We start from the raw sequence: 23548 nt of genomic DNA on the forward strand, positions 1-23548 counted from the left end.
AGAAAATCAGGTGTGATCGTACTAATATCAGATGAAACAGACTTCAGGGTGAAAAGGGTAACAAGAGACAAAGATGGACATTTCATAATGGTAAAGGGGACTATACAACAAGAAGACATAACAGTCATCAATATTTATGCCCCCAATCAGGGAGCACCGAAATATACCAAGCAACTACTAACAGAACGAAAGGGAGAAATTGACCAAAACACAATTATACTAGGGGACCTAAATACATCATTGACAGCTATGGATAGATCATCCAAACAGAAAATAAATAATGAAATAGCACCCCTAAATGACACATTAGATGAAATGGACATAATTGACATTTATAGAGCACTTCATCCTGAAACATCAGACTATACATTGTTTTCTAGTGTACATGGAACATTCTCAAGGATAGACCATATATTGGGACATAAAACTAACCTCAGCAAATTTAAGAAGATTGAAATCATACCAAACATATTCTCTGATCACAAGGCTTTGAAATTGGATATCAACTGCAAAAAGAAAGCAGGAAAAACCACAAATACATGGAAATTAAACAACATACTTTTAAAGAATGACCGGGTCAAAGAAGAAATTAGAGGAGAGATCAAAAGATACATCGAAACAAATGAGAATGAAAATACGTCCTACCAAAATTTTGGGGATGCAGCGAAAGCAGTTTTAAGAGGGAAATTTGTATCATTACAGGCCTCTCTCAAGAAACAAAATCCCAAATAAATAACCTCACATTACACCTTAAAGAACTAGAAAAAGAAGAACAAATGATACCCAAGGTCAGCCGAAGAAAGGAAATAATAAAAATCAGAGCAGAACTAAATGAAATAGAGAACAAAAAGACAATAGAAAAAATTAATGTGACAAAGAGCTGGTTCTTTGAAAAGATTAACAAAATTGACAAACCCTTGGCTAGACTCACTAAGATAAAAAGAGAGAAGACACTAATAAACAAAATCAGAAATGACAATGAGAAAGTTATCACGGATGCCACAGAAATACAAAGGATCATCCAAGAATACTATGAAGGACTATATACCACCAAATTCAATAACCTAGAAGAAATGGACAAGTTCTTAGAAACATATAGCTTTCCCAGGCTGAACCATGAAGAATTCGAAAATCTAAACAGACCAATCACCGGTAACAAAATTGAATCAGTCATCCAAAACCTTCCCAAAGCAAAAGTCCGGGACCAGATCGTTTCACTAGTGAATTCTACCAAGCCTTCAAAGAGTAGGATCTAATACCAATCCTGCTCAAACTCTTCCAAAAAATTGAAGACGAGACAGTACTACCTAACTCATTTTATGAGGCCAACATTATCCTGATACCAAAACCTGGTAAGGACAACACAGAAAAAGAGAACTACAGACCAATATCTCTGGTGAATACAGATGCAAAAACCCTAAACAAAATTCTAGCAAATTGAATACAACAATGCATTAAAAAGATTATTCATCACGACCAAGTGGGGTTCATCCCAGGGGCACAAGTACGGTTCAACATATGCATATACATCAATGTGATACATCACGTAAACAAAATAAAGGATAAATACCATATGATTATATCAATTGATGCAGAAAAAGCATTTGACAAGATACAACATCCATTTATGATTAAAACACTTAATAAAATAGGTATAGAAGGAAAATACCTTAACATAATAAAGGCCATATATGACAAACCCTCAGCTAATCTCATAATTAACAGTGAAAAACTGAAGCCCTTTGTTCTATGTTCAGGAACACGACAGGGCTGTCCCCTATCACCTCTGCTTTTCAACATAGTGTTGGAAGTCCTTGCCAGAGCAATCAGGCAAGAGAAAGAAACAAAAGGCATCCAAATTGGGAATGAAGAAGTTAAATTGTCACTCTTTGCAGATGACATGATGCTATATATAGAAAACCCTCCACCAAAAAGCTATTAGAAACAATCAACGAATACAGTGAAGTTGCCGGCTACAAAATCAACGTACAAAAGTCCATTGCATTCCTATATAGTAACAATGAAATCTCAGAAAAAGAAATAATAATAATAAAAAAACAATTCCTTTTGCAATTGCAGCAAAAAGAATAAAATACCTAGGAATAAACTTAACCAACAATGTGAAAGACCTATATGCTGAAAACGACAAGACATTTTTAAAAGAAATTGAAGAAGACACAAAGAAATGGGAACACATTCCGTGCTCATGGATTGGAAGAATCAACATAGGTAAAATGGCCACATTACTCCAAGCAACATACAGATTTAATGCAATCCCCATCAAAATCCCAATGGCATTTTTAAAAGAAATAGAACAAAAAATCATCAGATTTGTTTGGAACCTCAAAAGACCGTGAATAGCCAAAGCAATCTTAAGAAAAATGAACAATGCTGGAGGTATCAAACTCCCTGACTTTAGCTTGTACTACAGGGCAACAATAATCAAAACAGTATGGTATTGGCAGAAAAACAGACACGTAGACCAATGGAATAGAACTGAGAACTCAGAAATAAAACCACATAAATATGGACAGATAATTTTTGACAAAGAAGCAAAAAACATACAATGGAGAAAAGACAGCCTCTTCAATAAATGGTGCTGGCAGAATTGGAAAGCCACGTGCAAAAGAATGAAACTGGACTGCTGTCACCATGTACCAAAATTAATTCAAAATGGATCAAAGACTTAAGCATAAGACCTGAAACAATAAACTGCATGGAAGAAAACATAGGTACTAAACTTATGGACCTTGAGTTCAAAGAGCGTTTTATGAATTTGACTCCAAAGGCAAGGGAAGTAAAGCTAAAATAAACGAATGGGACTATATGAAACTTAAAAGCTTCTGCACAGCAAAAGAAATCATTGACAAAATAAAGAGGCAACCAACTGAATGGGAGAAGATTTTTACAAGCAGTGCCTCCGATAAGGGGCTAATATCCAAAACATACAAGGAACTCATGCAACTCAACAACAAAAAAACAAACAACCCAATTGAAAAATGGGCAGAGGACCTGAAGAGACATTTCTCCAAAGAGGACATACAAATGGTAAATAGACATATGAAAAAATGCTCAGCATCACTAATCATCAGAGAAATGCAAATAAAAACCACAATGAGATATCACCTCACCCCAGTTAGAATGGGTACCATCAACAAGATAAATAGTAACAAGTGTTAGCGAGACTGTGGAGAAAAAGGAATCCTCATACCCTGTTGGTGGGAATGCAGACTGGTGCAGCCGCTATGGAAGGCAGTGCGGAGGTTCCTCAAAAAATTACGAATAGAATTACCATATGACCCAGCAATCCCTCTCCTGGGTATCTACGGAGAAAAATCTGAAGACATTTATCCATAAACACACGTGTGCTCCAATGTTCATTGCAGCTTTATTTACAGTGGCCAAGACATGGAAACAACCAAAATGTCCTTTGATAGATGAATGGATAAAGAAGTTGTGGTATATATACACAATGGAATACTATTAGGTGGTTAGAAAAGATGAAATAGGTGACAACATTTGTGACAACATGGATGGATCTTGAGATTATAATGCTAAGAGAAATAAGTCAGACATTTGTGACAACATGGATGGATCTTGAGATTATAATGCTAAGAGAAATAAGTCAGACAGAAAAAGCAGAGAACCATATGATTTCACTGATATGTGGTATATAAATCAAAAACAACAAAAGAACAAGACAAACAAATGAGAAACAAAAACTCATAGACACAGACAATAGTTTAGTGGTTACCAGAGGGTAAGGGGGGAGAGGGGAGGTAGATGAGGGTAAAGGGGATCAAATATATGGTGATGGAAGGAGAACTGACTCTGGGTGGTGAACACACAATGGGATTTATAGATGATGTGATACAGAATTGTACACCTGAAATCTATGTAACTTTACTAACAATTGTCACTCCAATAAACTTTAATTAAAAAAACAGAACAAAACAAAACAAAACAAAAAAACCTTCACTTAATTTGGCAATGGTTTCTTGAATATAATACAAAAGGCATGGCAACAAAAGACACACTGGACTTTGTGAAAATTAAAAAAACATGCCTGCATTGAAGATACTATTAACAGAGTAAAAGGCAACCAACAAAATGGAAAAAATATTTGCATATTTGCAAGTTATATACATGATAAAAGATTAATATCCACAATACGTACAGAAGTCCTAAAACTCAACAACTAAAGAGCAAATAATTTAACCGAGGTGGTGAAAGATCTGTACACTGAAAACTGGAAAACACGATAAAAGAAATGAAGAAGACACAAATAAATGGAGCTATATCCCATGATTATGGATTGGAAGAATTAATATCCAAAATAACCTACAAATTCAGTGCAATCTCTGTCAAAATTACAATGGTGTGTTGTCACAGAAATAGAGAAAAATCCTAAAATTTGTAGGGAACGACTTAAATCACCAAATGATTCACACAATCTTGAGCAAGAGGAACAAAACTGGAGGCATCACACTTCCTAATTTCAAGCTGTGTTATAAAGCTGTAATAATCAAAACAGTATGCTGTTGGCATAAAAAGAGACACATAGATCAATGGAACAAAATGAGCCCAGAATTAAACCCATGCATATGTGGTAAACTAATTTTTGACAAAGGCCTCAAGAATGCACAGTGGGAAAAAAATAGTCTCTTCTATAAATGGTTTTGGGAAAACTAGATATCCATATGCAAAAGAATGAAATTGGACCTTTATCTTACACCATACACAAAACTCAACTCAAAATGGATTAACTCAAAATATTTAATGTAAGATCTGCAACCATAAAACTCTTAGAAAATATAGGAGAAAAGCTCCTTGATATTGGTCTGATTCTTTGGAGAGAACTAAGATGAGAGATGAGAATGATGTAGAAGATTCTTCTATAATTTAGATGTCACCAGGAGCCACCCACTCTTTGATACTAGCTAAGATTGCCTTTCCTACCATCCTGCACTTTCTGTCTACTGTTCTCCCCCGACCCCCCCGCCGAGGATTTCTGCAAATCTTTTCTCCTATTTACTTCTTTGTTCTATAACTTTAAGGCTGTTTATCTCTCGTCTGGTATTGACTCAAACTTGAGACATAATCCTTTTCTCCCAAAATTCACTTGTAAGAGTCAACAAAAGGCAACTTGTAGAGGCAAATATCTACAACTATGTGTGGTAGATTTTACTGGCGATTGAAGCAAGCATGTGGGAACATAAGTTTGCAGCACCACTTAGAAAAGAAAACTGAATATTAGCTTTCCCAGTCTTCTGAAAGTCCTGTGTTCATTTCTACCAACTTGGATTTCAGTGTCTCATCATTGTTGCTCAGCTTTCTCTCCTACTTCTTGTCCTCCCAGATGTGACAAAAATTCCTTGTATATCATTGTTATAAAGAGCATTTCAGCTCTAGCACTTACTACTCCCCCATGATTCACACTTTGCATAACTGAAGATTTATTAATGTGCTCTGCTAAAAAAAGGATCATGTGTTTCAAGTGTCACCCTTTCTTCTCTTGCCTTCTCTGGTAGTTTCTGTAGGAGCAGGGAGAGAAATATGGAGGTTTATTTCCCCAGATTATGCCTTTACCTTGGAAGACAGGAGGGTAAAGTTGATTTTGGTTTTAAATAACAATTGCCAAAAAAAAAATCCGTTATGTAAGTGTCCGACTGTAAAGAATTGGGAAATGCTGATGTACTAGAAGTACCACTGAAAAAGGACTCAAGCCCAGGTTCTTATCCTAGTTCTGTTACTAACTAGTTGTGTGATCTTGGGGGAAGTACCACACTGGGCTTGACTGAGCAATGTCTAAATTCCCTGCCAATTCTATGAGTCTATGATTTGACAGTTTCCATGGTGCCTAATTCTATGAATGCAACCATGGCTGGGATTTCCCCCTTCACAGGTGGGTGAACATCCCAGCACTCTCGACTGTGCCTCAACTTCTCCTTGGCCAGCTGTCTGATGAACATCTGCTGTCACCAATAGGGGTTTTACAGGCCAAGTTTTGGAGCCAGACATAGGCTTAGCTGCTGGTTGTTTCAACTCAGAACTTTGTTGTTTCCTTTGCTCTCAGAACTAGCTTCCTTACTTATAAACTGGGTATAATAATATCTACCTTGGAAGACTGTGATTATACAATAATGAATGCAAGCGAAACACTTAGTAAAGTGCTTGGCACATAATTAGTGCTCAATACATGGAATTTATGATCGTTTACATCATATCTGCTCTGAAGGGGCTAGGTGAGTGTCATGACAAACTCCCAGAGCTCTTTCTGGGTCTGCTGAGGCATCGTAGCGTGTGTGGTGGGAAGAATTTGGTTTACAGGTAACTCCTAAACTTTGGTTTTGTTGAGTGGAAAACATAATCTGAGAGGGAGAATGGAATGGTTCTGGGCAGAATTTTTTCTTTTTTTAAAGCTGTGTGGAGGAAGAAGAAGGTGGATTATTTAAGGAATCGAGAGGAGAGAGGACTTTGAAAAGGAAAAATACACGTCACCAAGGGGAAATTTGATTCAGTTTCTAGAATGATGAACAACATGCATCCTTTTCCTCTGTCTCCATGAATCTTCAGTTTGTATATTTATAAAACTTAATATATGTAGCACGGAAGAGTGAGATCTAGTTTGGGGATTTATCAAAGTGTGGAGTCCTGATTCAAGCTAGACATAGATGTAAGGACAGACACTATGTAAGGAAATCTACTCAGGACACATATTCTGAAGATTTTAGGCAGGTAATAATTGCAGGTAGTGACTCAGCCCTTGGGATAGGGTACTACGTTTATTGCCTATGTTCTTGATGTTCAAACCGCTCTGGTCTACGAATCTGAAAAAGTGGGGCAGGTTTGCTGTTATCATGGACCTTCCTCCATCTGGTCTGCATCTAACGCGTATAAATTACCTATGGAGAAACAGTTTCTGAGGAGACGCACAGTCACCGTGGAACAGTGCCCTCTACTGTTCCAGAGGGAGCCATGCAGCGGTGGTCAAATCATGAGGGAAGTGCATTGCTCCAGAGCCAAAGCAGGCTGCTCTGCACCATCAAGACCCTGGGAGGGAGGCCAGCTGCTGGTACCCAGAGCCCATTTCAGCTGTAAACATTCAGCAGCAGAAGAAAGACGGCCCAGCTAACAGCAGCTTACTGCCCCTACATTTGTTTGTAGGCAGAAACGCTGCATAGGAGTGCTCCCTTCCTAGTTTTCACTGCAAACACAGAAGAGCTTCTCTTAGTTAGGTTTCTTAGCAGAAAGAATCTTCAAAACAGGGATTTTAACCCTTGAACCTTGCCTTTAGAAGACCACTACTTCTCAGTGTTATAAAATGAAAAATTTTAAACCACTTTAGGGAAGCTGTGATGAAATAAAGTCAGCATATAAAACAGCAGTGCAATGTCCAAGTTTACACCAGCAAAGGATCGACATATGTTTCTTCCTTTCTTTCCTCCTCCCTTTTTTCACTTCTCTCCCTCTTCTCTCTCCCCTTCCCCTCCCTTTCCTCATCTTTTTAATAAATCCATCTAAAACACCACAGAATCCTTTTCTACAGTAATGATGTTACATGGTGGAAACTGTTAACTTTCTCTGCCTTCTGGGAACAGTTTTCTTTTTTCTTTTTTTCTTTTTAGCTGGCTCTCCTTACCGTTTGAGCGGACATCTGTGCTCTAAATTCTCACTCTCAGTTACTGTACTCTGGGTATGACCCCAAACAATAGCCAATATTTACCTTTACTTTAAACAACGAAAAGGGGAATTCTGTGGATTTTAAGGGGGCATTAGGGATACGCACGATCTACAATAATTTTTGAGGTGTTTTCTCAGCATTATGCCACTGAGTTGCAGCTAATAGAGTGATGAGGAATGAAACATGCATGAAAGGAAATTTTTGAGAAAACTTCTCTTAAATGACTCTGACACCACAATATGGATAAGTACTTTTTCGTTCATGATTCCAGAGTTTAAATTCTTGAGTTTAGGGGGTGTGCATTTCTTCTCTATCATGTGGCAGGGCGCTGGTCAATGGAAGCCTGCCACACGTTTCCTTTTGCCAAGAATGAAGTCCAGTTTAATGCGGCATTAGCCACCCAGTGGAAGGAAACTTCCAGATTCCACTGGATCCCGGAATCTCACTGCCATTCATTGCAGGAATTAACAGAGCATTCAATGCAGATCTTGCTGACATGGTGGAGGGTATTTCCATTTAGGGGCTGGGTAAATAACTCACTTATTTGTATTGTCAGACTACCAGTATTTTTGCATTACTCTACCGTATTTCCCCGAAAATAAGACCTAGCCGGACAATTACCTCTAATGCATCTTTTGGAGCAAAAATTAATATGACTCGATATTATATTAATTATATTATATTATATTATATTGCCCAGTCTCATATTACAGTAAAATAAGACCGGTCTTATATTAATTTTTGCTCCAAAAGACGCATTAGAGGTGATTGTCCGGCTCGGTCTTATTTTCGGGGAAACAGTGATGATTGTCAGGAGAAAAGGCTTTGGTTTTCTCTGAAGCCTAGAGTGAAGGAAGAATTTACTCATTCTATAAATTTACCAGATTAAGAAAGTTACTCAATTTTTTGATACTTCTGTTTGGTTATTTCTATTTAAAATATTCATCTAGGGTAGAAGATGCTTTTACTCTTTTAGTAAATAATGGCTTTGCTGACATGTGGACTTATTTACTGACACTATCTTATTTAGTGACTGGCATGCTATTCTCTCTCTCAGACTAGCATCATCCTTGGATCTCATGTCACATCCTAATGGACACTGCCATGGGGAATCACTCCCTCTATTTTTCTATTGTAGGATTGTATGCATATATAATCTATTGTAGGATCATATGTCATGTATGCATGTGACATATTTGTCTCTCCTTCATACCTTCCCAAGGACATTTTACCACCAAGAGGAGAATGCCCATTCAAAGAGAAAAGAGAGAGATGAAACCCAGTAGCCTTGCTTTGAGGCTTCTTGATCCAGCCATGCCTGAAGCTCCAGGTTTTTAGTTCATTGAGGCAATACATTTTTTTTTGCTATAAATTTATAAATTAGCATAAGCTGAGGTTACCAGCCACCAAAAAGAGTTCTAATATAAGTAGTGAGCAGTCTTCCACATTGCAGAGCTCCATTTTCTTAGATTTTTAAGATTCACTAGAAGAACTGATAAACTCTTACGTTTGCTTAGCATCTCTGGCATTATTCTAAAAATGATCTAGTTTGTTTACTATCTGGTACTGTTTAGCTTATCCATATAGCCACAGAGATCTATAGACACAGCTCTTTACTGAGCAAGGTCAATCTTGGAAAGACAACATAGGGAGGGAATGTAATCAAATAGGCAAACCTCAAGGGGAAAACTGAAGAAAACCTTTTCCCTCCACACGCTCCTCCATCTCCTAGACTGATACCACTTGTTTCTTTCGCTCAAGGATATTTCTTGGGCATCAGTGCGGTAACATGTCCTCTGTCTCAAGCGTGAGAGATGGAAAGAGGAAGCAACTTAGTTTCCACAAGATGCCCCTGCTCAGTATCTTGGGCAGTATGTTGATAAGAACATCTGGATTTATAAAAGTTATATAGAAAAACAAGTAGCCAAGAAGTCTGATGAAAAATAGGGTGCTGAAAAAGAGATGTCGAAAAATCCTGAAAAGAGAAAGCCAAGAGACTATTAATCAAAGATTAGCAAACCTGGAACAAAATAATAAGTCATACCTAAACACATGTCTGGCTCCTTCTTGGTATTCAAATGTCTCCCACTCATTGTCTCCATTCCCAGCAACCACTGATAAAGGTAGACCCTTCCCATATGCTGGCCTGCCAGCTACTCTCTCTTCTATCACCATGTTTAATTTTTGCTTAGTATTTGTCACTATCTGAAATTATCTTGTTTGTTTATTTATTATTTTCATTTTTATTTCTGAAAATTGTTTTACAAAGTAGTGGCACCAATTTATACCCCATCTGAAGGATATACATTTCTGTGAATCTACACCCTCTTCAACACCTTGCTAAGGTTGGATTTTTAAATTTGGCCAATCATATGTAGGTAAAATAATATTTCATTGTGGTCTTGATTTGTATTTTCCTGGTGAACAGTGATACTGAACATCTATCTGTTTATTGGTGTTGTGTGTTTCCTCTTGTCCATTTATCTCCTAGGTTGTTTAGGCCTTGTTATTAATTGTAGGAGTTTTTACATGTTCTTGGTATCAGTCCTTTTCCCCTGTATGTATTTTGAGTATCTTGTCTCTATTTTATAACTTTCACTTGCTCTCAAGTGTTAAAGAACAAAAGTCATTAATTTTAATAAAATAGTTGATCCAGCCCTTTCTTTAAGTAGAATTAGTGCTTTTTGTGTCTTGTTTAAAAAAAACACCAAAAAACATAACATTCTCCACCCCAAAGCTAACATCTTAACTACAACCACATAACAAGCCCTAGCACCACCCAACTAAGAGGTTCACAGATTCCTGATCCACAGAAACTGTGAAATAATACGCATTTGTTGTTTGAAGCCACTGAGTGTCAGAGTATTTGTTATGTGGCAGTAGTAGATAACTAATGCTGAGTTTTAAAGGTTTTTTTGTTTTTGTTTTTGTGTTTTTGACATTGAAGTCCTTAACATCTTGGCTTGCTTTTTGTATATACTTTATAGTAGTATTCCAATTTTATTTTTTTCCACCTTGCTAACCATTTTTTCCCCCACAATATTTATCAAACAGTTCTTACTTTCCCCTCTGACACACAATTGCTGTCACATATCAAAGTTGTATATGTGCACTGTTTCTGAGATTTTTGTTCAATTTCTATTCCTATTCCTATTCCTCTGATAATACTGCACTTTCATAATTATTGTAGCTTCATTGCAAGTCCTGATATCCGGAAGGGCCTGTTCCCCACTCCTAGTACTTCTTTAAAATTGTCCAGGTTATTTTTTATCCTTTACTCTTCCATATACAGTGTTTTTTAGAATCATTTTAATCAATTCCATGAAAAATCTTTTGGCGAGTTTGGAATTGAATTGACTCTTTTAACCATTTGTAGACAATCAATATATGTATGATATTAAGGCTTCCTATCCATGACTATGATATTTCTCTTCTTTCATTCATGTTATCTCTAATATTTCCTAATACATGTCCTAAATTTCCCTATGGTGGTCTTGATTTCTTCAACTGATGAATTCTTTTGCCTTTGTGGTTTTAATGTGATTTTCAGGAACAAATCTCCATTGCTTTCTTTCCTATATTACCCTTGTCCAGCTGTGCTGGGCTGCCTCCTGCCCCAGGACAAATTCACTAACCACCTCCACTCACCCGCCCAAAACAGCCCCTTCCCCACCAGTTTTTTAAAGTTTTCCTGTGGAGTTAATCTTGTTGACAGTAGCCAGGATTCATTCTAGTACAGCATTTTGGTCAGAATTGGAATCAGAAGCCCTTTCTAATTCCCACCATTCTGCCTGAAGCTGGGTATAATATTCATGAGAAGGTTTTGAGATAACCTCTCTGAGATGACATTTCCAGGGAGAATCCTAGGAATCACCTAGCTTTCATGTCTCTGAATGAGTGCCCAATACACCAGTGCCCACAGGATGTTGGAGCAGAACAAGAGGAAAGACATTTGTAATTTGGTGTGATGAGCAAGATGTGCAGGATGTCATGAGGTTCTCTTGGAGTTCTAGGGAAAATTCTGCTAGTTGTTCCTGGACCGTTGTATTTAGGGATACATTGTTTCCTTGAAAATAAGACCTAGCCGGATAATGCGTTGTTTGGAGCAAAAATTAATATAAGACCCGGTATAATATAATATATAATATAATATAATATAATACTGGGTCTTATATTAATTTTTTTCTCCAAAACATGCATTAGAGCTGATTGTCTGGCTGGGTCTTATTTTCAAGGAAACATGGTATCGATTTATGTAATACTTCACTTATCTCATATGAAGGGTTATCCCCTTAAACAAAATTTCTAGATAATTGGAGGTGACCTTTAAACACTAATAATTTTATGTTAATTATATTGATGGAACACTTTCAAAATCACATTTCATACCACTTTGAATGTATGTTTCTCTATGCCTCCTTAAACAGATTCTATTGAACATTGACCTTTTCTTGAAAATGCAGGGGCTTCATAAATACCAATTTTACTTTGCTATCACAGTGATTCCCTCAGCACTAATATCCACTCAGTTGTTTGAATCTTGAGTTCTTATTTAGCTTAACAAGCATTTTAGAGCTATTATGTGCTGGGTAGTGTTAGGTGCTGTTTCTTTTTCACAATCGTTTTTCTCTTTTATCTGCTGTTAGGCAGTAGTATACTTGCATTTAGAAATTCTTCCCCGTTTATGTATGTATCTATTTTTAATGTCAAAGGGGTAATGTGCTGACATTGTTATTGTTATAATAACAAGTGTTGAGGGAGGAACATTGCACACAATAGCGTGAAAACCCAACCATCACGCTTAGGAACCACAGAAGGATCTCTCCATTTCTAATCTGCTGATGCGGCTGGGGAACCAGATACATTACTCTAATTCAAATTGTTAAAGGGAAAAGGGAGTAAGTATGAGATTTGCCGTCTCTCTTTTAGGTGATACGATTGTTGTTTCTGATGGCTACCAGGCTTCTAATACCGAAAGTACCAGACTTCTAATACTGAAAAGTTGAGTTAGTAATTGCCTTTGAACAAGGAAGTCATAACATTAGAACTGAGAAATGTAGTCATTGATAACATTAGTCTGTTGGCTTGACTGTGTGTGTGTGTGTGTGTGTGTGTGTGTGTGTGTATGTGTGTGTGTGTGTACAGGTTCTCCTTGTCTAGACTTTGCTGTCTGCCAGGAGGGCTCAGTAGAACTTCCAGTTTTCCAGATAGTTTACTCAAAGGCATTTACTTACCTTTCACAGAACCATATTCCCTTCTTTAGGAGAGAATTATCCTGAGAGAAGAAGGCACATTGATAAATAAGCAATTTCTGGAAGGTATCATCACTGTCAAATAATATTCAGTGAGCCATTAGTTAAACTTTATATTTAGGTAATATCTTACAATTTTTAACATATGCATAAACAGATGAGATTTTCAAAGATAATTATACATATATATATATGTATATGTGTAAAATGTTGTGTTACCTTTTTCTATACTGATAGGAACAAATGAAGGCATAGAAAAGTAAAGTATGTTGCCCAAGGTTGTACAGCTAGTAAGTGACAGGGCCAGGCCTGAAACCTGGGTTTCTGATTCTGGGCTTTCTTAAGTGCTCCCTTACCTTCTACTTAGCCAGTAATCCTTAGAGAAGTTTACAGGCTATGAAAACCATACAAACTTATTCTAAGGGATACATTTTAAAAGGTATAAAAATGTAAATGTGAGGATATATCCTGGATTTCTGTGGTCTCTCTCTTCTTGAACATTTTCTTGGTTATTTCATTTTCCTTTTAATTTTCTTGTGAAATACAAAGGAAGGAGGAGTGAATGATCATTTAAAATTATGGAAATGAGTCTCGCAGATTAGCGTTAGAAAAAAACTTTCCAGGTTACAAATTTGGTTCTATAGCTTGAGCGAGATTAAGTGGCATGCCAGCTGCTTGGTTGCTTAGGCAGCCTCTCTATAAAGATTGTTCAAACCTCATAGGTCATGGAACCATCATGGGACCAACAATCTTGGTAAAGAGAACTCTGTTTTTCTCTGCTTGGTGGTCAGAGGGAAGACTTTGATGAGCCACTGCAGATGGTGGTGGCGCACATCTGGGGGCATGCCTCGATTGGTTCTAGAGAGGTTAATTTCGGGGATATTGTTTGCTGAGGGGAATATGCAAGCTTGGGGTCCGAATAGCTTGTTCAGGACAAAGGGAACAATGGCAACTGTGAATGTTGTGTAACATAGATCCAAGCATTTGGATGACTCCGACGACAATGGTCAGTCATTGATACTGGCTTTTCAGGAAGAAATGACTTCTCTTTGCTGAGATTATGAAGACTCTATGTCTCAACAACATAAAATTTCTGGTGAATGTCAACCTTAACTCTAAAGCAAATGCAAATTGCAAAATTAATGTCCCCCTAAAACTTTATCTTTCAGCCCTATATACGTGCTTCCATAAGATGCCACATAGGCGAAGAGGCTTGGTGCTCTACATCCAATTCTATTTCCTTCAGACCTTTCCATATATTCTGGTGACATCGTAATGTTAAATATTAGTATAACTGAATCTGTATCATAAAGAAGCAATGACCTCTTATGTTTTAATTCACAGGCCAACTCTGATTAGATGGTGATAGATGCCTGGTGCTCTGTGTGGTGAAAGATTTGAAACCATGTTGGGATCATCAGGAAAGAGGACTGTGATTTTGGGAGATGGAAGGAGTGAGTGGTGTATGTATCATGTATTGGCCTCCTCTCCACAGAGTGTATCCTCAGTTAATGTTCTTTCTTGCTTTTGTTCTGAACTGTCTTAGGTCTTAGGCTAGTTTCTCTGAGAACATGCCTGTAAGAGAGAGAAGACGATTGTTTCTTAGCATCCTCTTTGTTTGTTTAGGTTTGGAATGCTTTGGAATTGTGTCTGGTACTCCTCTTGGAAAATGTACATTGGAAGATTGGTACATGTTTTGTGGCTTGTAGGATGTAGGAAACTCCTTTGAAAGGCAGTGACGCTGAGAGAAGCTGAAGATGGAATGGAGGGCTTACCTTATTATTTTGACTGTCATACTCTTTTCTTGCAGAGTTCATGTTCAAGACTTTTGATCTGGGGAAAATAATTAAAATAGGAATTGAATAAAGTACACTCACATATTTATACTATGTGATGGTTATTTAAAAACAGTTTTATATTTTACAGCTATGCTGTCCACTATTATAGCCAGTGACTACATGCAGATATTTACATTTAAATTAATTAAAATACAAAAAAAGTCAGTTCTTCAGTTATACTAGCTGTATTGCAAGGTCTTTTTCTATTGATCCCAAGATCCAAAATATTTAATAAATAGAATGCTTCTTGACTGAATTAAGATTAAACTTCTAAAGAGGGTCAAGAAATGGAAGTGAGGTTTTTGGTGTCTCATCATTTGGATGCTTATTTATCATCTCTAATTTTTAATATTCATAGTTCAATATAGTATACAGTTTGAGTTTCATACTATGCTAGCTTTACTGTGTGTCTAGAGGTTAGTTTCATTCCTATTCCACATTGTGCGGTTTTTCCATGTTTGGGGGAAGTAAGGATGGTATTAAGTTTTAAGGCCTTTTCTGTGACATATTAAAAATATCCACTTAATCAAACTGCCCGAGCAATAAAGATTTTTTAAAAAACTTTTATTTATTTTAAGTGTGTTTTTCCAGGACCCATCAGCTCCAAGTCAAATGGTTGTTTCAATCTAGTTGTGGAGGGTGCAGCTCACAGTGGCCCATGTGGGGATCGAACCAGCAACCCAGGTGTTACGAGCATCATGCTCTAACCAACTGAGCTTACCCCTTGCCCCCGAGCACTAATACTTTTTAAAGCACATGTTCCTGACTTTAGTGTAAAGTTGAATAATTGATAATGTGATAAACTTATGAAGGGAGATGTGTTTCTCAAGTCTTTTAAGAAGGATGGGAGAGGGCCCTGCAGTTTAAAGTCGGTGTGGATTAGTGGGGGTAAACCAGCTCACTAACAGAGGAGAATGAGATGTGGTCTTGGGGCTCACTCAATTCCATGTAGGAATTGGTCAGAGAAATGTTTGCTCTGACCCAGGCTGAGATGGAGTTACCACTAAAACCAGGATGTTCCTTTGTTTGTCAAAGCTCACACTTCTCTCTCAAGGAACCGAGTCTCTAATTCTTCTTCTATTTTCCTCAAAGTTTCCTGGTACTTCTTCAAAGAGAAATAAAAGAAACCACAGTTACTAATTAGAAGTTTTATGCTTTTTCTAATCATAATAAGCATGTATCATTACATTGTGACGTGAATGTTTGGCGTTCCCACTGCCACTTTATCCCCTTTCTTAGTCTTCACCCTCCCACGGCTGACCTCTCACTACACTTCACCAATGGGCAGGTCTCCGGGATAATTGAGATTAGATATAGGAAAAGAGTTCATTGCTGGTTTAACAGCACTGAGGCTTGGAGACCAGGGCAGTAATAGAATGATATTGGTGGTAGAGTTTCGAGGACCTTAAAGTCCCTTTTAGTGCCACCTTTAAGAGTTAAAATGGTTCCAGACAGTATTCTTTGAAAATCCTGGTTCCATTTCATCCTGTACCTTAACACACCCTTGGCTATTCCTTTATTAGAAGCTGTACCTTTATGCAGAGGGCTTGGTCTTCACAGAGCTGGGCCACAAACGCAAAGTCTTCCATTACCTGAGAACCAAAATTCAGTTTAAAATTTCTCTGAGTAAGTTGCTATAAGAACAAGAGTGTACTCATTTTCTCCATTGTCCCAGACCCTGAATGTTGTTTTCTAATTGTTCTACATATGTTTTTGCTGTATATATGAACGCATGTCCTTTTTTTGAGGATGAATAAGCAGTATTTTACAGTCCCAAATGGAATGATTTGGGAACAGTTGGGAGAAGAATAGATATTAATTTGTTGAAGATATAGATTATGGAATGTACCCTGTAAAAAGGTTAAAGAGAAGGTAACCTAGGGGACTGCATTGATGTTCCTTTTTGTCATCCCCTCCTTGGCCCCATAATGGTCAGGATGTGGAACCTTGTTATAACTAGATCATTTCAGGAATATATTAGGTTGTCTGACCGAGGATCAAATTTCCCTTCCTTTCGAGAAGTACCATTGAAGTTACCATCCTGACCTTGGTCAGTTCCTTCTCTTGGTCAGCACAGGAAGCTTCCAGCTGTTGTAACTTAACCTATAGAAAGGAGAGGAGACCGGTAACTCGGCAAGGTGAAAATCATACAGGATTCCATTCTGAAATGGCAAAGGTTACGTCACAGGTGGTTGGAGTATATCAGGCGAGATATCCTTTGTCTTTTTGATGGAGGGGTCAAGCCATCATCCAGTGTCCTTTGAAGCTGCCTGGTCAACCTGCTCTTCTACACTTTTGACCCCTTAGCATCCATCAATGCTTCCTTCACCCCTAGTTTCCTTCTTACTTCTTTCTTAGCTATTTCTCTTAGGAAAAAACATCAATCTTGAAACACTTCACTCTTCCTTTTATATATTCATTGCTCACTCCTTTCTCCCTCCTTGTATTCCTTATTCCTTCTATTCCTTCCTTAACTATTTGATGAAAGCCTAGTCTATATTGGCCACTGTGCTGGAGAGACAGGGAGGGGACAATGGGAGTGCTGAGGAGACAGTGGTAACAGGATTGAGAGGCTCTCTGCCTCACAGAGCTGACATTCTAGTTGGGGGACAAAAGGCATAAGCCAACATGATAATAACGATAAGAGCTATGAAGGAAATGAAAACAGAGTAACGTGATGAGAGTGAGTGATGGTGCAAGAGCTATTATTGCCTAAGGTCTCTCTGATTAGGTGACATTTGAGCTGAAGTCTAAGTGAGAAATAGTAGACCAATGGGGGATTAGGAAGAAATGTATCCCATGAAAAAGTTACAGCAAAGGGCCAAGACTGTGAAGTAGCACAAATCTGATGTGTGTGGAGAAGTTATGTGGCCGGAGCATAGGGGAGACTGGTAAGAAGGAGATGAGATGGGGAATGGTAGATACAGACGAGAGTATGTAGGGCATTATAGCTTCCAGAAGGAGTTTGGTTCTTTATTCTAATTGCAGTGAGAAGCCAGGAGAGAGCTTGAAGAAGTGGTCACACTCTGATTTGTGTTTTTAAAGAAGACTTTTCTGTGTGCGGAAAGTTGATTGTTAGGAATAAGAGGAGAAGCTCGATGACTAGTTGGGAAGCTACTTCAGCATCCAGGTGAGAGGTGATGATGGCTTGCAAAAGGGTAGTATTAGCAATAGTAGCAGATAGAGAGGAATGGATGCATTTGGGATATATTTTGTAGGTAGAACAGACATGACCACATCTTTCCTTCCTTCCATTTTCATCTCTATTTTTCCACTTTCATCTAGGTACCATTATTTCACATCTGGATTCCTCTAACAGTTTCTTTACCCTCCAGTCAATTACATCCAGGGCCAGACAGCCAAATGTCCTAAGGGCTATATATTTTCAAGACAATGTCTGAGTCGTAGCCAGACTTAAAGTGTCACCACTAGATACTGGTGGGATTTTTGTCAGGAAGACTTTTTCTGGGCAGAAAAAGGAAGAAAATCAATCTCTTGACTGTTGTAGTTATATGGCCAGGATAGGCAAGGGGCTTTTTAATCCTTTCTAGTCTTAGCTCCAATTTCTTTCTGATATACAAGCAGGCTCCAGATTTCTTTCTTTTCAGATAAGTTTCCTGGATGAGCATTGCCAAGCAAGCTTACATGGTGGCTTTGGACTTTCTGTATTTTTGTGTGACCATCAGCACTAAGTTGGCCAACAGAAGGTAGGGGAGTAATTCTCTGTTCTTTCATTTTCTATTTTTAGTGTGTCCATATCTTCAGAGGCTTCGTACACACAGTATGGGCTTAAGTATGGGTTTAAAAAGCTAAAGAGAAATTAAGGCAAGGACAAAGATGTCATTCTACAGAAAATATCAAGAATTGTATCTGCTCTCTGAATAAAATAAGTAAGTCTCAAATTCTTACGTCTTTGATCAGATGGGTTGTGGTTGTACCCAGGTTTTCAGCTATGGAACCCAATTAGAGAAGTGCTAAGCATTGTATGATGTGCTTAGCAGGTAGAGGTAACTAAATACTCAAGTGACCGATTGAATGAGTTATTTTCTGGGTTGGAATCAATGTCAGGGCGTATAAACTGTCTAGCTCCCCCTTGGTGAATTCATACATATACATCAGCCAGACTTTTAACTAATCACTTTTAACTAATTATATGACTTTCCCAGGTTTTAGTCTCCTCCTCCCTCCCTGCAAAAAAGCAAAGAATATTTTACATATACAATTTCATTCAGTTTTCAAACTGAGGCTGGGAGAAGCTGATTAAATTGCCCAACATCATACACCACATTAGTGCTGGGGCCGGGATTTAAATTAGGGACTTCAACTGCCTCCAGTGTTATATATGCATTGGTGCATTCACGTTCTGCTTTTGCTGATGGAAGAGAAAACAAAATATATGGCTTAAGAGTGAAATTCCTTCTAAATGCCGAGGAGAATTCAGCAATCAGTGACCCAGGCTTAAGCCTGACATGGGCTAAAATTATAAAGAATTTATCCCAACTTTGACAGTTGTTTCCACTTGAAGGCGTGTTTCCTGGTCACATACTCCAAACCCATTCAAAATTGTTTTTTGTTTACCGTTGACTCTTCTGGGGTTTCCTTTAGGTTGCCTGGTTCACACTTGGTTGTCTTAAATGATTTCCTTGTAAGCTACGGTTTCAAATAAAAAAATACATCCAATTAAAAAATACAGAAGACAGACATTCTCTAGTGCATGGGGGCTAGTAACTTGGCCTTGATAAAAGCTGCCGGGAAATGGTCCCTTGGTGAATACTTGGTGCCCTAGGAGACATCTTTATTCTTCCTCCATCTTCTTCTCACTAGTCTTGACCACAAAAGATAGAGTCCACTCAAGACAGGAGTACTTCCCTGAACCCCTAATCCATTCTGGGTCACTCAGGGCTGCAGGCATGAGTCAGAAAGTAGGGTAATCATTGCATTCTGAGTAGGAGCTGAGGTAGAGGGAATGCCTGGGTAAGGAAAAGGGAATTCTTGAGAGGTATTTTTTTAAAAGTCTCTGTGGAAAGTAAAATTAACCTCTCACCACAAAGATTCCAGTCAATCACTTCAACAGAGTGTCTGTTGGAATCCATTTCCTTGTGATAGAATGAAGAACCCACTGGATTACTGAATACCCTGAATATCCCACCTACTGCTTTCACCTGATACTTCTAGGGAGAATCCATGGCATTTAGGTCATGAGGCCCAGCCTCAGGAGAGGGGTGCAGGAGAACTCACCCCAGCACAGACCTCTCTGACATGCGGGTTCCTCTGTAATCATTCTCCCTCCTTTGCCTCTTTATTGACCTGGGATGCTGTGGTGACACAGGGGAACACAAAAGACCCATCCTACCTTTCTTTGAAGTTCTGCTATACTGTGGATCAGAGCCTCATTCTTCCTTTCCTGTTGAGAGAAAGAAGCAGAATGTAAGAGTGCGTTTGCACACCACCATCGTCTTTATTCAGTTGATTGTTCTCCATTTCAGCCCAGTGATATGTTCGTGCAGTAACTCTTTTACTGTAAAGGATCTATGGTTTGATCTCAATATATACACAACAACTTACCAGGGGTAAAGGTGCCCACATGCAGGGCTTCCCAATATTAAATATTACCAAAGAAATCCTGCCCTCCACACATCCCCTTCCATGCATGGACCCCTTCTGCCATGACTTTAGAGTTGACTCTTCTTTGTATGTAAAAAGGGGAGACTAACTTATCTGACAGGATAAGGAATAAAACCTATCAAATGGCTCTTCTCAGCTTCTTGCTTACAAGTCTGGCTGTTTCTTCTTCCAGCTCCTGCAAGGCGTTTTCCCTTTCCAGCATGGCGCAATTCCCCTCCCACTCTTCATTTTCTGCTGAGTCTCTGGTCTGAGTGATTTCACTTTCCAGCCTGGATGACACAAGCACACACTGTGAGGAAATGGTACTTTCAAAACCGATAAAACACATGTCAGTTTTAAGCGGACCTCAATGGCAATAAATGCGGATCTCAAGTTAGAAACCTTTCTTTCCTGGATCCTTAGAATCAGAATCACTTTAAAGGCAAGGAAAATAAGATTCCTCTGCTTCCCAAGTCAAACATTCAATGTTCTTTTAACAGGTAAATATCACCCGGTCTTCTGAGACTTGCTGTATTTCAGGATTTAAGCCACAGAGAAATGCCAAAGAATGAAGTAGAAAGTTTTTGCTGTACAGGATGTATGTCTCTAGAGTGAGTCGGAAAATTCAGTTTTGTCTCTTCCCCTCAACATCCTTTTTTTTGGATTGGTACCCTCCCATCATGAAACCCCAGCACTCACCTCTGAATATCATCTTCTTTCTTGTGGATTTTGAGAAGAAGTTCCTGATTTGCTTCATCTATTCTCTGCATGTCCTTTTCAAGGTCCATGTTCAAACTGTTAATGTTCCTCTTTGACTGGACCAATCTTAAGATTTCTACTTTCTCTGACCTATAGACTCAGCCCCCCAAATGAACAATGGCAAGTTATCTTAAGATCAATAAACTTTGGGCCAAAAGGAATATCTAGAAGACATGTAATTCATTAACCTGACTATTTCTGGGAGCATACCTTTTTTTTTTCATTCTTAGGAAATTATATTTCTTAATCACACTCTACAATTTGTTTCAATTATTCTTAACTCATTCAGAAAGGGAAGTCTTTCCTAGGCTTTCTTCACCAAAGTGCTCAGTTTAATAGCGTGCCTCCACTCTGGTTCTAGGAGAAGCTTTGTTTCCTTACGTGCCTCTTACATTGAAGAGAATGGTTTCTCACACAAATTGTTCACAAAATCCGCTTTTATTGAGTACTTTATCCAGACAGCTGGCATCACTTATGGTTGGGTGCGGCTTAATGCCGAGCACAAGAGGTTTCTACTAGTAGCTAGGGTTTTAGTCTTGCCCCCTCCTCCCATCTCAAAACTCCTCCATTGCCTGCTCCAAAGCTTGAGAATCTATCATGGGAACCAGCCCATGGAGCACATACAAATATGATCCTGGCATTCACTTTCAAGAATATAAACATCTTTTTTGAAGTAAATTTGAAAAAAAATAATGGTAACACTCTTAGAGTAGTCTAGAAAGGGTCCCTGGCACATGGGAATCTCTCATTAAGCTTTTCTTTTTCTTGTGTGTCAGTTTATTAATAGGTTTATTTTTGAAGTGATTAACTAGGTTGTGAGGTAGAGGGACTGTTGTCATGAGTAAGAATGAGGGGTGATTTTGGAAAAGAAAGTCCTGTCTTGGAAAGGCTGGCTTGGAAGGGCTGGCTTGGAAGGGCTGGCTGGGATGGGGGATTGACAAAAGCTCTCTATTCAGGCAGGCATGGAGTACGTGGGGTGGAGCGCAGTGGGGGATGGGTACATGGGAGCAGAAGGAGAGGAGGGAAAGCATTAATAGCAGACCTGCTTCATACCTTGGTCCTTCGATGTGGCTCTGCGTAATCATGATTACTTACTCATAATTGAGCAGATTTTCTTTGTGTTCTCCCATTGTAGATTCCCTAAAAATAACAGCAGAGATGTATCTAATGAATTGGGGAAATGAGTCTATTTATGAAAAACAGTAACTAGCTAAGAGTCCCAAAAGATAGGAACAAAATTAAGTTAACCGATTTTCTCCCTCCAACCCTCACATTTTGGCTACGACAGAAACCCAGGCTTTTGATTCTTCTGCCCATGATCTGTTTATGTCTCAGAAAGGATATTGTGCTGGAAAATTCGATACAGGTCCTGCTAGCAGATATATTCAGAGATAGTTTGCCAACCCAGAACCTTTGTGAAATTTATACACAGCAGTAAGAATCAATAGAGATTATCAATTGTTCTTAAGTTCTTTCTTTGCTCTAGGCTCAACAGATTTCTTTAGGGCCCTGCACGCATGTGTGCAGGTACGTAACTGCCCGGAAAACTAATCTGCTCTCTAGCCTGGCCTCAGCAAGGATCTCCAGATACTAAAATTTTTCGTATTAAATAGGGCTCAGTAAAACCAACCAAAAGTAAATAATTTGGCTTGTTCTGCCCCTTAGTTTCTGATTTTTTTCTATTTCTTCGACAAACTCTACCTCCCTTCTGATGTATATGGTCTTCCCGATTCTGCCCTAGACAATTAGCTTCTGAAGAGTCTAATCTTTCCCCACTGGAACCATCCAATAGAATCTTGGAGCCTTCCAAGGGGTCATGATTCTGCTATTGACATTGGATGGGTGGGGCAGCATGTCACAGTGGGTGGGTGGCAACAGTTTCTCATCACTGGTGCAGAGTTCAGAGCTTAGATGAGTACATGTGTTTCGTGGCCGAATTTTCTCTTTGGTAGTAGTAGGTTTAATGAATCTGATTTCTGGGCGGTATGAAGGGATAGCTTCTTTCTTCTACTTCTCTGTCAGATTGAGCTCCCTCCCTGCCCAAGTGTGATTAATGTGGGAACTTTGGGTCCTAAGGCCAGCTATCTAATACCATCACGTGTCCAACTCACTACTCATTCATTCAACAAACACTGAAACATTGAAAGAGCACCTGGGTATGTCAAGTACTGATCTAAGCACTAGGGAGACAAAGTGAACAAAACAGCCAAAAAGTACTGCCCTCATGAAATTTACATTCTAGGGTGTGTGGCGGGTGGGGAGGGATAACACAGGCAGCAAAATGAATGAGTAAATCTATTTTATTTGGTATGATAAAAGAGGAGAATGCTGGGAAGAAACAAATGGGTGAAGAACGTAAGAGGAAATGTAGTACATTGTGTGGGAGCAAAGGGTTTGCGCTTTTAAATAGG

The 23548-nt window shown here is 38.6% G+C and overlaps 1 protein-coding gene and 1 pseudogene across 1 annotated transcript; both read right to left on the reverse strand.

The window, feature by feature from the left end:
• Positions 1–9460: 9460 nt before the first annotated feature.
• TMCO5A (transmembrane and coiled-coil domains 5A) lies at positions 9461–22267 on the reverse strand. The gene is made up of 11 exons (XM_033106864.1): positions 22233–22267; positions 21078–21227; positions 20548–20668; positions 20128–20178; positions 19353–19424; positions 16821–16877; positions 16307–16366; positions 15815–15879; positions 14712–14769; positions 9991–10009; positions 9461–9681 (listed from the first exon to the last, which is right to left on the reverse strand). The coding sequence occupies exons 1-11, from the start codon at positions 22265–22267 to the stop codon at positions 9461–9463; spliced, it is 909 nt and encodes a 302-aa protein (XP_032962755.1).
• LOC117024338 (uncharacterized) lies at positions 12389–12504 on the reverse strand (annotated as a pseudogene).
• Positions 22268–23548: the final 1281 nt, after the last annotated feature.

The sequence above is a fragment of the Rhinolophus ferrumequinum genome, chromosome 6 (genome assembly GCF_004115265.2).
Source record: "Rhinolophus ferrumequinum isolate MPI-CBG mRhiFer1 chromosome 6, mRhiFer1_v1.p, whole genome shotgun sequence".
In the NCBI taxonomy this organism is placed as follows: domain Eukaryota; kingdom Metazoa; phylum Chordata; class Mammalia; order Chiroptera; family Rhinolophidae; genus Rhinolophus; species Rhinolophus ferrumequinum.

What these genes read in the sequence shown, in the direction of transcription:
- TMCO5A (XM_033106864.1), bottom strand. Translation starts at nt 22,267, where the DNA reads ATGGGAGAACACAAAGAAAATCTGCTCAATTATGA. An exon ending in TAGCAGAACTTCAAAGAAAG is followed by an intron (nt 19,425 to 20,127) that starts GTAGGATGGGTC and finishes TTGAAACCGTAG; the next exon opens with CTTACAAGGAAATCATTTAA. An exon ending in AAGAGAAGGAACTGACCAAG is followed by an intron (nt 16,367 to 16,820) that starts GTCAGGATGGTA and finishes TTTGGTTCTCAG; the next exon opens with GTAATGGAAGACTTTGCGTT.